The 14979-nt window shown below is 42.7% G+C and overlaps 1 protein-coding gene across 3 annotated transcripts in view; it reads left to right on the top strand.

The window, feature by feature from the left end:
* The window catches only part of VAV3 (vav guanine nucleotide exchange factor 3), a 397859-nt gene extending 394531 nt beyond the window's left edge, over positions 1–3328 (top strand). For all 3 annotated transcript variants that reach the window (XM_025385822.1, XM_025385815.1, XM_025385831.1), the window contains 2 exons: positions 257–408; positions 1102–3328. In XM_025385822.1, coding sequence (XP_025241607.1) covers positions 257–408; positions 1102–1143 — 194 coding nt within the window. In that variant the 3' untranslated portion in view covers positions 1144–3328. The remainder of the gene's footprint in view (positions 1–256; positions 409–1101) is intronic.
* Positions 3329–14979: the final 11651 nt, after the last annotated feature.

Raw genomic sequence — 14979 nt, 5'->3', positions numbered from 1 at the left:
TAGTCCTAACTTTGAAGTTCTTATGAAGAATGGAAAAACAGGACAATGATTCTTTGAACTTATGAAGCGAATTTGCCTGCACCTGATTGAATTGAAACAGCAATTTTGCTGCTTTCAAGCTCCTCTGCCATTATCGCTGGTCTGTAATGAAATCACGACTGTGCATTTGATAGCATCAATAACAGTCATCTGATTAGGTTCTTATGGTTGTTAACGAACTGCAAACCTACTCTCACTCCTTGTCATTTCTTGGCAGTGTTAAGTCCAAAAGTGCTGGGCATTGCCATCGCTCGGTACGACTTCTGTGCAAGAGATATGCGAGAGTTGTCCTTGTTGAAGGGAGATGTGGTGAAGATTTACACAAAGATGAGTGCAAATGGCTGGTGGAGAGGAGAAGTAAACGGCAGGGTAAGTTGGTCCTTAAGTAAAGAAGTAAACGGCAGGGTAAGCTGGTGCACATGAATGAAGGGGACCGAGCAGTTGTTGGCACCTATTGTGGTGCCAGGGAGAAGCCTCCATACTGTATTGCAGCTGTCAGCCCACAGGCCCCTGCCCTCTGGAAACTGGTGCTATATTTTGCTGATACCAGGGACTCGCTGAAAATATTTGAAATGAATATGATAGTGACATATGTAAAATTCACTTGGGCAAGTGGGACAGCTTCCTGCTTGGAAAAGAGTTGAGGAGCGTTTCAGTTCTTTTTAGACCCTGAGCCGTAGAGCTAAACTTTATGTGTATTGCAAAATATCTATAAGAGCTGCTGATCTAAATTGGAAAGAATGGGACATAGTACCTCTGTCTTTTCATTCTGTTCTACAGCGGAAATAGGAATCATTATGCAGCAGAGCCCCCCGTATTATACTTAATTTACATATTTATTTGTGTGCTAGTGGATTAGAACACTGTTTATTTTATTCCTCCATTTCGATCATTCACTCTATTAGGCTTCTAAGAGCAGTTAAACCAATCTTCTCACCTACAATGGGCATAAAAACCCCAGTTTAATTGGGGTGTTATGAAAACAAAATGCTCTGTTTGTAGAATCCTTTGAAGTGTCAGATACAAAGTCATGTTGCTATGTTGGTTGCTTTTCTTTTTTAGGTGGGCTGGTTTCCGTCCACGTATGTGGAAGAGGATGAATAAATTCAAATCCAGCATCGCACCCTGCACCAAAAATTTCAGAGAAGGGATAAGTAGAAGCCTGCACAGCGTTGTGAATTAACTGAAGTGTTTAAAAAGCTGCATTTCTGGCTGTTCAACATCCTCCCTCCTTAGCCCCTCCTAAGTCTTAATGCTGAGATTTCTAAAGATGCTGGTACTGACAGATTAATGGCTTGCCTAGAGCTGTGCAAGAAACAGCCTGCCAGTCTGTCATTGTCAGGGACCAGGGCAAAACCAAGAGCTGTTCTTCCCAGAAGAGCCCTGCAAACACATTGGTTCATGCTTCCCTTTACTTCATCCGGTCAGATACCATGAGTGCCAGTCATCAGTAAATCTTTAATACACTTTTGCTTTATTCTCACATGTCATTCACCAGATTATTTGATGGTACAAAGAAGCAGAAGTGTAATTTTTATTTTCCCAGCATGAAGAAAAATTGGAGTTCTGCCATTTGAGCAGCTTACTGGAAAGATCCAGCCTTACTTGTCTTAAATTGTCCAACAAGGTGACTCATTGCCCGGCAAACACTTTTACCCTCAGATGTTACTCATGATATTATAAAATATGAGGCCAATGCTCAGGTTTGCCTCATAAGTGAGATATCCCTGAAGGAATTTAATTATTCATGTGGTGTCCTGATTATATTTGCAAACTTCTTTATAAAAGGTGAAAAAAGCACATAAAAGAGAGGGTGTCTTCATATTAAACCTTCACAACCTTCATGATTTCATAGGATTATTTTGGAAATATAGTACTTGACTTTATGAAAGAATGTGGGCTAGGTATATTAGGAGTAGTTGCCAATAATCTGAATAAGGTGGCATTGTTTACAGAAACAGATCAAGGGCTATAATTTATGTCATTTTATAGCAGCAGTATCTATTAACACATGCCTTTTCCTCCCATCCACCTCCCCGTCCCCTCCCCTTCCATCCCCCACAAAGATGATCTGGGACATGACTTTTTTATTCCCACATTTTCTTGGAGCACAAACAACCTTGTTGAGGATTTTGGAAGGAAAGCACAGCTGGGTCCTTTATTCATTTCTGGGACAGAAAGAGGGTCAGTGGGCTTTTGTGGGCTTCCAGCTTCTCTGAGTCTCCCCCTCTGCAGCCCATCCTGGGAGTGTATTAACTGGAAGGAATATGAGTCTTGCAGTACATTTGTTTTGCCAAGCCATCACTCTTTTATGTGAGGAGCCTAAATACATTCTTCCTGGGGTCCAGAGTCCCCATTCAAGGCAGTCAAGTTAAGACATTAACTTGGCCCTTTCCCGATGAAATATTTCCTCCACAGCAGAAGTTGTGTTCTGACAAGATTCAGAGAGTGTTTCATGTTTGGAAAAAAAGAAGAAGCATTAACTTAGTAGAGCTGAACCAGGAGCATTCCGTTCTGAAATTTTGAATCATCTCTGAAATGAAGCGGGTGTGGCCTGCCCTCTCCTCAAGCCGTTTGGGTGCCAGAACTCAAGGTTCAGTGGACACATCCCCCTGTTAGAGACCCTCATGGGCTAGGACTTTTCATCTAGGATAGATTCAAGATCTTTACCTCAGAATTATGTAAACTGTGATTGTGTTTTAGAAAAATTATTATTTGCTAAAACCATTTAAGTCTTTGTATATGTGTAAATGATCACAAAAATGTATTTTATAAAATGTTCTGTACAGTAAAGTTACACCTCAAAGTGTACTCTTGGAATGGATTCTTTCCTGTAAAGTCTTATCTGTGACTCTGTCTCGGGAATGTTTTATCTGTTGCCATCAGCTGAACTTTATTATGGAGGGAGCAGCCTCACACAAGGAGAAACACTCCTGTGGATGGTATTGTAGCATGTATTGTTTATTTTAGTCAATAGACCCTCTCCTTATAAATGGTGTTAAGTCTTCCTATTGCATTTCATGGGCCTGGGGGTTTCCTAGCAGAGGCTATTAGAGCTCCTTTTTGTGACATTACCAATTACATCTTTGTCTACGTTTAATACTTTGTATTGGAAACTTTAAATGCTGCGGATTTGTGTAGAGTTCTAATACCAAAGACAGAAGTAAATGTTTTCCATATACTTTGTCTTGCCTGTATGCAGCCCTTGTGTAATATGGTGAATTAGAGTGGTATTTCACTTTGTATTATTTTGTAAATATGTCAATACAATAAATAGTGACTAAGTTGATTTCTAAGAGTTGGAGTCTTTTTATTGAATGATCCCTGTATTAGTAAGCGTTCCCCTGAAAATGGATGACACTGGATCGTCGGGCCTGTACCCGGTCATTGCCAGCAGTCCAGAGAGGACGGGAGCCCGTGTATGTGGGGGGGTCACCCCCGCACCCCTGCAAGCCCCGCCGACGCTATGCGTCTAGTAGGAGGGCCGCTGCGGTGAGTCTTGAAGCCCATGGCTGGACCCGGGCAGAGCCGCCGCAGGTGCAGATCTTGGTGATAGTAGTAAATATTCAAAGGAGAACTTCCAAGGCCGAAGTGGAGAAGGGTTGCATGTGAATAGCAGTTGAACGTGGATCAGTCGGTCCTGAGAAATAGGCAAGCGCCGCTCTGAATGGACAGGCGATGGCCTCGTTGCCCTCAGCCGATGGAAAGGGAGTCCCGTTCAGATCCCCGAATCTGGAGTGGCGGAGGTGGACGCCGCCAAGCATCCAGCGCAGTAATGCGAAAGATCCCAGAGAAGCTGGCGGAAGGCCCGGTGGAGAGTTCTTTTCTCTTTGTGAAGGGCAGGGCACCCTGGAATTGGGTTGGCCTGGAGAGAGGGGTCCCTGCCTTGGAAAGCGTCACAGTTCCAGTGGCATCTGATGAGCTCTGGCTGGCCCTTGAAAATGCGGGAAAGAGGGTGTAAATCTCGCGCCAGGCTGTACCCATATCCGCAGCATTCCTCCCTCTGAACTAAGACCTCTAGGCCAGCAGAACAGAATGTCACGTGAACAGGAAGCAAAAATGTTGCTAGTGGATCACTAGGGGTGATGGTGAGTGGTGCGACTTCCACCCCCTGATTCCTGGACCCCTGAATCCTGGCTATGGGAGAAGCAGTACCATGTATTGGACACTGATTCAGAGCATACACGGCCTTCTAAAGAATTTTGTCCCATCCCTGCACAGTATTGTCACCTAGTTGGCGTAATTGTGACTTCAAAAGGCCATTCCACCTATCGATCCAGTTGCTTCAGGATGATGGTGAATTCCATGAACATGAGCCCACTGCTGTACTTTTTTGGCCCTAAAGTGAGTGCCTTGGACAGAGGCAATGCTGTGTGGAATATGACGGTGGATAAGGCATTCCGTGAGTTCATGGATGGTAGTCTTGGCAGAAGCATTGCGTACAGGATAGGCAAACCCATATCCGGAATGTCTATTCCAGTAAGGACAAACTTCTGCCTTTTCCATCAGGTAAGAGGTCCAATATAATCAACCTGTCACCAGGTAGCTGATCACCCCAAGGAATGGTGCCATATTGAGGACTCAGTGTTGGTCTCTGCTGCTGGCAAATTGGGCACTCGACACTGGCTGTAGTCAGGTCAGCCTTGGTGAGTGGAAGTCCAAGTTGCTGAGCCCATGCATAACCTCCATACCTGCCACCGTGGCCATTTTGTTCATGGGCCTATTGAGTGATGACAGGAGTGGCTGGAGAAGGAGGCTGAGTGGTGTCCACAGAACGGGTCATACTAACCAGTTGATTATTAAAATAATCCTTTGCTGAAGTCACCCATTGGTGAGCACTCACATGGGATACAAATATCTTCACAGTTTTTGGCCACTCAGACAGGCCCATCCACATACCTCCTCCCCAGATTTCTTTGTCACCGATTTTCCAATCATGCTTCTTCCAAGTCACTGACCACCCAGCCAAACCTCTGGCTACAGCCCATGTATCAGTATATAATACACAACCAGGTGCACTGCTCGAGTTTCTGTCGTCTGGGAAGATTTCCCTTCGGTGCTGTCCTTCAGGGATGTCTTGGAAAGGGACTGTAGTGCCGCAGCTGTCCACTTTCAGGTGTTGCCTGCATATCATGCAGAACCATTTGTGAACCAGGCCCTAGTCTTCTCTGTGAATTCATCATAGAGTGCTCCTTATGTAGCCATTGGTGCAGGCTAGGGAAGAGAAAGCAGGGTGGCAGGAGTGGAGACCAGGGGCATTTGAGCCACTTCCTCATGTAACTTACTTGGCCTTCAGGACCTGCTCTAGCCCGATCACGTATATATCACTTTCATTTGATGATGGACTGGTGCTGTGCATGACCCACTTTATTGCTAGGTGGGTCAGAAAGCACCCAGTTCATGATAGGCAGTTCAGGTTGCAGGGTGACTTGATGACCCATAGTTTCCACCAAAGCCCAGTAACAAGCCAAGAGCTGTCTCCCAAAAGGAGAGTAGTTATCTGCAGAAGATGGCAGGGCCTTGCTCCAAAATCCTAGAGGCCTCCACTGTGATTCACCTATGGGGGCCTGCCAAAGGCTCCAAACAGCATTCCTATCTGCCACTGACACTCAAGCACCATTGAATCTGCTGGGTCATATGGCCCAAGTGGCAGAGCAGCTTGCACAGCAGCCCAGACCTGTGGCAGAGCCTTCTGTTCTGGACTCCACTCAAAACTGGCAGGCTTTCAGGTCACTTGATAAATGGGCAGGACTAACACACCCAAATGAGGAATGTGTTGCCTCCAAAAGTCAAATAGGCCCACTAGGCATTGTGCCTCTTTCTTGGTTGTAGGAGGGGCCAAATGCGGTAACTTATCCTTTACCTTAGAAGGACTATCTCGACAGGCCCCACAATCCCATAACTCACATATACCAGCCCCAAAATTAACATGGGAATTAAGCCCTAATTTTGTTTAGGTTTAGCTCAGGATTGCTGCCTAAGTTATGAAAAGTGAACTACAAAGTAAACTCAGTAGTTGCCAATAGCATTTATTGGCATGCTTACCATGTGCCATGCTCTGTACTAAGTGCTTCATTTGCACTAACAACAACCCCCAAAGGTAGAACCCCATAATATTTTCATTTGTACATGAAGAAACTGAGGTACATCAAGAGGTTGCAGTTTTCCCAAAGTCACACAACTGCTAAGTGTCAGAGCTGAATTCTGACTTGCGTGGTCTGGCTCCAGAGTCCATATAACCACTATCCTATCCTGTCACGCTTTGTAGGGCAAGAGAGAGATTTCGTACATTTTTAAATGTACATAACCAAGAAGAAACTATTTGATACTAAACAGTGGTTTGAACAAGGGAAGATTAACACAGAATTAAGAAATACGCCACTATTCCTGCCACCTAAAAGAAACCCCAAAAAAGATATTCCCTAGAGGGATTGGTATCAGATTGAATTTTCGTTTCTACTTTGATGCACTCTTGCACTAGAAAATGGCTGCTAGTCCAGAGAGGCTTGGAGTCAAGATTCCCATGGTGGAGCAGGCCAGCTGATAATCCACAGTGACGGAGTCTGTCTTAGGAAGAGGATGGAATCACTTCATTCCTTCTAAAGACCAGGAAGGGCCATGGTGGTAGCTTCTGCTTGACTTTACCATCACAACCTTGCTACAAACACAAAATTCCTGCCATTTTCGTTATAATACAGTGGGTTATACAGCCCTCAATCCATTATTTGAGGAGCCAACTCCATTGGTATCTTTTTCACTTCTCTTTGACATACTAACATGTGACTGTTAGACCTCGTATCAGTTCATCACCATCCTCACCACTATCAATTGTACTCACCGTTGACCCCTTTATTTGGTAGTTAACATGGGAACATAGCTTTGTAACAAGTATTTTGTCTTCCACCAAACAAGTGAAGTAAATATGCTGGTAGTTAGTTTTTTGTTTGTTTGTTTTGAGACAGAGTTTTGCTCTTGTCACCCAGGCTCCAAGTGCAATGGTGGGATCTTGGCTCACTGCAGCCTCCACCTCCCCAGGTCCAAGCAATTCTTCTGCCTCTGCCTCCTGAGTGGCTGGGATTACAGGCACCCGCCATCAGGCCCAGCTAATTTTTGTATTTTTAGTAGAGATGGGGTTTCACCATATTTCCCAGGCTGGTCTCGAACTCCTGACCTCAGGTGATCCACCCACCTCGGCCTTCCAAAGTGCTGGAATTACAGGCGTGAGCCACCGTGCCCAGCCACTGGTAGTTAGTTTTGAGGCATCTTGCTTTGTTCTACTTAATCTGACAGCTGTATAGAAGAGCGAAAAGGCATGGCCCTATAAGTCAGACTGACTGTCTCGGTTTATGTCTCATCTGTACCATGCAGAACCTCTGTCAATCAGTACCGCAACACCTACTTCATAGAATGGTTGTGTGACACAACTGAGATCATCCATGTGAAGTGGAATGATGCCTGACTTATACAAAGCCATATTTGTCATTATCATCCTTGTTGTGATTGTCAGATGGATTTGCTGACAAGTTTGGATAGTTGCCATCTTAATATTTGAATTTCTTTAGCATAAGTTAGGCTCATTTATTGGATTAAGGAGAAAAACTCTGCAGATTCTAAATTAGCCTCTCTAGGATGGGAATTAAACTATTTGGTTTCATAGATAGAAGGAGAGTTTTAGCATCAGTCAGACCGGGGTTCAAACCCCAACCCTGCCACTAACTTGTATGAGCATCCACTACCTCTTCTGTACTGAAGGATCATTAAAAGTGCCGTAGAGAGCTGTTGTGAAGAATAAATGATAACATATGAGAAAGGTCCCTAGTACAGAGCCTCACACATACTAGGTATGCAAGAAATGTTGATTTCCCTCCCTTTATGAAAGATAAGATACTCAGGCACCAAATTATGTACTTGCTGCCTTTATTTTGAATATTATTGAGAGTTCATGCTTTGTTTTTTACATATAGTTTAATCTGCACTTAAATTATGGACCGAGTTAAAGGTATACATGTTCAGGAACATTAATATGCAAACCCACAAACAATCTCAGAAGTTGAATTTAACAGCTCTACATTATTTTGACTAGGAAAATGGAATTTTTACTCAGCTCATAATCATTTAGACTCTGTCCATTAGTCACTTCATTTTTCACTGAAACTTGTTTGCTGTGATTGGTTGGACTCTGATTAGAAATGTTATGCACCCACATCTCATCTGGCACCTTATTCTAAGTAATAGGTGGTTTGGAAGCCACCTTATTCTAAGTAATGAACAAGTCCCAGAAAGGATATCATAAAGGAATTCTGTCTCATTCGGTGCCATTGATTAAACCAGATCAAGGGAAACTGTGACAGAAAACAAACTCCTTTGGAAGCACTCTGGACACTGGCTCTCTCAAAGTCCCTGAATTTCTAGGCACAATGCAACTACAAATGATGACCCAGGCACACGGCCAGATGGGGAGAGGCCTCAGTACAGAAACACAGTGTACACAAAAGTAACTCCACACCCTGTCCTCTAATGGACGTTGGGGTCCACGTTGAGAGTCGTGAATAGGAGGGAAGGTGGACTCCAGAAGAACCAGAGTGTCCAATTCATGATCTGGCTTGCCCAAGGTCATGATAGAAAATACTGTCAAGGTAAAGACTCAAACATGGGTGTCTCAGCTCTAAGTCAAATAAATGCCCTCTATTCCTCTGTCATACATCAGTACTCAAGACCTTCTGACTCCAGAATTATTTCCTCCATTCTTAAGGCCTTTCTTCTGGGAATCGTTCTGGGTGACTGCTGGGATCCTAGATCAGGTAAGAATATGACTGTGTCACAATCCTTGCACCTCTTGCTGTCAGCCTGTCTTGATGACTTTGAAACATGTCAATAAGAATAGTAATGACTCAGGAGTCTGACCAGTAAATGCTTGTGGATTTTCTTATGTATTTATTTATTTTACTTTAAGTCCAGGATACATGTGCAGAACATCCTGGTTTGTTACATAGGCATACTGCTGAACCTATCAACCTACTACCTAGACATAGATGAAGCTTGTGGATTTTCAAGTGATCCAAATGACCTCTCTACAGAAAGTGACTTTTTTTTTCCCAAGGATAATTTACAGTCCATCTCCTTTTCTCTTTTGGCTGTTCTTTTTTTGTACTGGTATCTGCCAGCCAGTATGCTAGGTATTTGTTGTATATTATCTGATTTATCTCATATAATCCTTCTGAGAATTCATTACAGACTAACATCATCCCATCTTTTAATCATGAAAAATCTTGTCCTAGTTTAGTAAGTCTTCTACACTAGGGTTGTTTTTTTAAGGCTATTTGACATGTTTTACTAATCTATATGATCTGTCTTTTTGTCTAAAAAGCAGTGTAGACTAGTGGTTAAGGCTTTGGAACCAGACTATCCTGGCTCTACCACTTTTTATTTGTATGACCTTGGGCAAGATGCTTACACTGCCTGTTCCTCTGTTTCTCCATAATTAGAATGGGGTTATGATAGCACCTTACTTCAGGAGGTTTTTGTGAGGATTAAATGAAATGATAATAATAGCTGTAATTTTTTTTTTTTTTTTTTTAGATGGAGTTTCCCTCTTTTTGCCCAGGCTGGAGGGCAATGGCGCAATCTCCGCTCACCACAACCTCCGCCTCCCGGGTTCAGATGATTCTCCTGCCTCAGCCTCCTGAGTAACTGGGATTACAGGTATGCGCCACCATGCCCAGCTAATTTTGTATTTTTAGTAGAGATGGGTATCTCCATGTTGGTCAGGTTGGTGTCGAACTCCCAACCTCAGGTGATCCGCCCGCCTTGGCCTCCCAAAGTGCTGAGATTACAAGTGTGAGCTACTGTGCCCAGCTATAGCTGTAAAATGTTTAGGAGAGTGCCTGGCAGAGAGTAGACATTCAGTAAACAAGAGAGTTTAAAATTGCATTTTGGCCACTACTTTAAATATACATACAAAAATAAGTGTTACAAAATTTAAAAACTCAGATATGTTAAAAACTCTCTTTGAATATATATTAGCCTTTGGAAGAAACCTCTTAATTTTTTTTTTTTTTTTTTTTTTTTTGAGATGGAGTTTCGCTCTTGTTGACGAGGCTGGAGTACAATGACGTGACCTTGGCTCACTGCAAACCTCCACCTCCTGGGTTGAAGCAATTCTCCTGCCTCAGGTGCCCGCCACCACTTCCAGCTATTTATTATTATTATTATTTTTAGTAGAGACGGGGTATTACTGTGTTGGCCAGGCTGGTCTCGAACTCCTGACCTCAGGCGATCCTCCCTCCTTGGCCTTCCAAAGTGCTGGGATTACAGGCGTGAGCCACCATGCCCGGCCTTGAGTTAGCTTTTCACATTAGTAATCCTTTCAAAATGATGCACAAATGGAGCCCAAATCAAACGCTCTACCAGAGCACCATATATCAGTTATCTACTGCTACCCGACAAATTCGGTGCTCCCAAACTTCTCAGTTGGGTCCAGCAAACATCTATTATTTCACCATTTCTGTGGGTAAGAAATACGGGAGCAGATTCGCTGTGTATTTCTGACTTCAGGTCTCCCATGAGGCTTCTATCAAGGTGCCAGCCAGGCTGCAGTCATCTCCAGGCCCAACCAGGGGAGAGTCTGCTCCTGAGTTCACTCCTGTGGACCTCTCCACATGGCTGCCTCACAACATGGCGGCTGGCTTCTCCCAAAATTAGCATCCAAGAGGGAAAGAACAAAAGCACGGGAGATGAAAGCTAGTCTTTTTATAACCATCTTAGAAGTGACAGTCCAGCATTCAGCTCTATTCTATCCCTTAGCGTTGAGTTACTAAATCCAGCTCATGCTCAAGGGGAGGGGATTACACAGGACGAACACCAGGATGAAGGGATTGTTGGGGGCCATCCCACTGGCTGCCTACAACAGATGGGTGCAATGAATGGTCATTAGAGCCAACAATGGGGCCTGTCTGAAAGGCATGGGTTACTTCAGAGAAACTTAGGTGAATCTAAAATGCAGTTCTTCATAAAAAACAATTTCCTGTTGATTCCTTTAATCAGTGTTTACTGAACCCACTCTATACCAGCCTCTGCAGGGAATAAAGGGATGCATAAGAGAAGGAGCTGTCCCCAGGGGAACTCATTTTCTTTGCCCCTTTCCTCATTTAGGAAATGCCTTTCCTGAGGCTCAAATTGTTGGGATAGAGAAAGGGGGAGAGAGGAGTGTGGGAGAAGTGTCCAATATGTGAGATGCTTCATCTCACAGGATCACGGGGAAAAGTGGAAACGGCAACCAGGCATGCCCTGGAAGTAGCTGTTGGGAATGTAAAACTCTAAAATCCCAGAGTATGTGGCCAATCATTCATTCCTTCATTCTTTCATTCATTCCTTCAACAAATGTGTACTGAGCTCCTTCTACAAACTCTATAATTCTAGCCTTTGAGGATACAACAATGAAGCTGACACAATTCCTACCCTTGAAAAGCTTATCCGCTTGCAGGTGGTGACGAGCAAGACACAGGTACATAATGTTAGGCACTGGTAAGTGTTATTGAGGGGGGGAAAAAAGCAAAATAAGCGAGGAAAATGTTATTTGAATATGGTGATCAAAGAAAGCTTTATGAGGAAATGATTTGTTTTTTTTTTTTTTTTTTTTTTAAGCAGAGACCTAATTTAAGTGAGAATAAAAAAAATATGTGAATATCTGAGTGTTTAGTGTTTGGAGAACTACAAGGACCCAGTGTGGTTGGAGAGGGTGAAAAGGAAGAGAGCTTTCTGGAACAGATCTGGTAGATCTTATAGACGGGGAAAGGAGGGTGACAGGAGCCATTGGAAGCTTTTAATCCGTGATGTGAGGTGATCTCATTTACATTTCAGAAAGCTCACACTGGATGCTGTGGACTGAGATAGAGCTAGACCCGTGCAATCAACACACTGCCATTCTTTGATAACAGCTCCTGTATTTGTTTGCCAGGGATGCCATAATAAAGTACCACAAACCCAGTGGCTTAAATAGCAGAAATTTATTGTCTCACAGTTCTTAAGGCCAGAAATCCAAGATTAAGGTGCCTGCAGGGCCGTGCCCTCTCTGAAGGCACTAAAGAAGGATGCATTCCAAGGCTCTCTCCTGGCCTCTGTAGTCCTTGGCTGCAGCAGCATAACTGTAATCTTCACATGGCATTCTTCCTGTGTGTGTTTCTGCGTCTAAGATTCTCCTTTCTATAAGGACACCAGTTATATTTAATTAGGGGCTCACCCTCCACCAGTATGACCTAGTCTTGACTAATTACATCTGCAACCACCCCATTTCCAAATAAGGTCACATTTTGAGGTACCAGGGTTTAGCACTTCGACATTTAGCATTTGAAGGGGACACAATTAAATCCATAACAGCTCTCTTTCTTATATTCTCGTGTTATTAGAGTCCACGCTAAATGATACAAATGCTTCAGCAGAGATTACTAGGGACAGGGTGCAGCGTGGGAAGAGGAAAGCGAGCCAGAGAGAGGCTATACTTAGGGACAGATGTGTCCACAGCCTGTCTCTGTCCTGCTCAACCTCAAAGGGCGTAAACAAAGGTTAAACTTTTGTAGAAATTCAAGTAGCTGCTGATAGAAAAACAATACCATTTCCACTCATGTATTTGTCATCTTCTCAGGCCATCAGCCCCAAGTGAATTACCTTTTTTTTTTTTCTCACCCTATGTGTCAGAATCACACATCTTCCCGCCGGGAGAGGAAAGCTCCTAGGTGCTTTTGTGTAGGTAAGCTCATTAGGAAAAAGCAACCTATTTAAGTGAATTAATGAAACACTTCTGGATTCTGTGCAAATTAGGCCTGCATAATATGAAGAAGGGAGAAAAAAATGTGCTGTGGTTTTATAGAGAGGTGGGAAATGCCCTCAGCATTTATTATACTTAATGATGAGATATTGTTGCTAGGTGGTTTGAAGGATGAAGTTTACATTAATAATATGTGATGCAATGCATCTACATTAGTGTGAAAAAATTGTTTTATTTACCTTTATGCAGCCTATCTGGTCTACTCATTATGTGGTTTATTTTGCAATGTCCTTAAAATACTGGACATAATCCCATTTATAAATTCCTGCCTCAAAGATGCCATTGAGTGGATATTTAGGAGGGGCATCCAGGAAAGGGGGAGTGGATAAACCCTAAATTAATAATCCTGGAATGATATATTGAATGCTGCACTATTAGTTTGAAGCTGTTGGGTGGAAAGATGCAAATGAAAATATGTTGTGTCCTCTTGGGACTTCGCAGCACAGCCCAAAATACAGTTAAAATTGTGCAGGAGGCCTAAGTTGAACTTTTAAAATCATATGGCAAGTTATTTTTACAACAATTAGCAGTTTCAAAGTTCTTAATACGTTATAAGTACATATAGTTTTTCCAGACTCATTTTGCAATGCAACTACTGGGGAAGTGGAAAGAGCACAGGAATGAAAATAAGACAAACCAGATTCTAGTTCTTGATTCTTCCACTAATGAATCAAGAGGCTCTGGATGGAACTCCCAACCTCTCTGAGGCTCAGTTTTCTTATCTGAAGAATGAAGACAGCAAGCCCACTTCCAGTTCTAACATCCTATTATTCTGCATGAAGACATTCAATAAATATTTGGCCATGATACATCTGCATGGAATCAACTTTGTAAATGGAACAGAGAACCGAGGCTCAAACAAAAGTAGGTGGACAACTTTGAAGGGCATAAATCTTGCATCATTCTCTTCTTAATATGTCCACTTCTTTCACCTTAGTCCCAGGCAACCTCATGTCACCTAGATGATTGCAAGAACCCCTAACTAGCATCCCTGCTTCCATTCTCACCTCCCTCTAATCTTTTGATTATATTATTTTATTTCCTTTTTCAGAACTCTTCAACACCTCCCATTTATTTAATGCATTTGTGGAGTACTTAACCCGTGGCACAGGTGCTGGAAATACATGGTTAACAAAACAGACAATTCTCTGCTCTTACAGAGTCTTCTTTATATTGGAAAGAACAGGGAGATAGACAATAAATGAATATACATGACATAATATCAGGAAATGATAAATACAATGAAAAAAAGCAAAGGAAGGAGAGTATAAGAGGAAAGTGCTACTTTAGATATGCCAGTCAGGGAAGACCTCTCTTGGCATAAGATGAGTTAGACAGCTAATCTTCAGCCAGATCATCTTGGTCCAGGATGACCTTGTAGGTCATTCAAAATAAAAAGATTTTATATTTTGAAAAATCAGTGGAGAGTCTTAAGCAGTGGTATGGTTTGGGTGTGGTTTGTTGCAGCCACGACTCATGCTGAAGTTTAATTGCCAGTGTGGCTGTGTTAGAAGGTGGAACCTAGTGGGAGATTTTTTCATCATGGGAGTGGATCCCTCATGAACAGAATAATGCCCTTCGTTGGTGGTGAGTGAGTTCTTGCTCTCTCGAAAATGGATTAGTTACCATGAGAGCAGGTTGTTGAAAAGTCTGGCTTCCTTAATTTCATTCTCTTGCTTTCTTTCTCACCATGTGATTTCTGCCTAATCTTGGACTTTCTACCCACCAGAATCATGAGCCAAATAAACATCTTTTCTTTATCTGTTACCCAGGTTCAGGTATTTTTTCTAGCAACACAAAATGGACTAAAACAAGCAGAAAAGAGAAATGATCAGATTTGCCTTATTAAAGAATCACTGTGGATTCTTGGTGGAAGTTTTACTAAAGAGAGACAGAAGTGGAAGCAGAGAGACCACAAAAGTACTATTAGGTAACACAGGTGAAAAATGTTGGTGGCTCACATTAGCATGATATCAAGGGATGTGTAAGAAATATTGGGATTTCAGATGTATTTTGAAGTTACTGCTGGCCTAGCTTATGGTTTGAATGTAAAGTGACAATGGGAGAAAAAATCATTATGTGAGGTGTCAACATTTTTGGCTTAAGCAACTCTGTGC

Source organism: Theropithecus gelada, chromosome 1 (assembly GCF_003255815.1).
Source record: "Theropithecus gelada isolate Dixy chromosome 1, Tgel_1.0, whole genome shotgun sequence".
Taxonomy (NCBI): domain Eukaryota; kingdom Metazoa; phylum Chordata; class Mammalia; order Primates; family Cercopithecidae; genus Theropithecus; species Theropithecus gelada.
The sequence above is the reverse complement of the archived record's forward strand: the minus strand, read 5'-3'. Positions and strand labels throughout refer to the sequence as shown.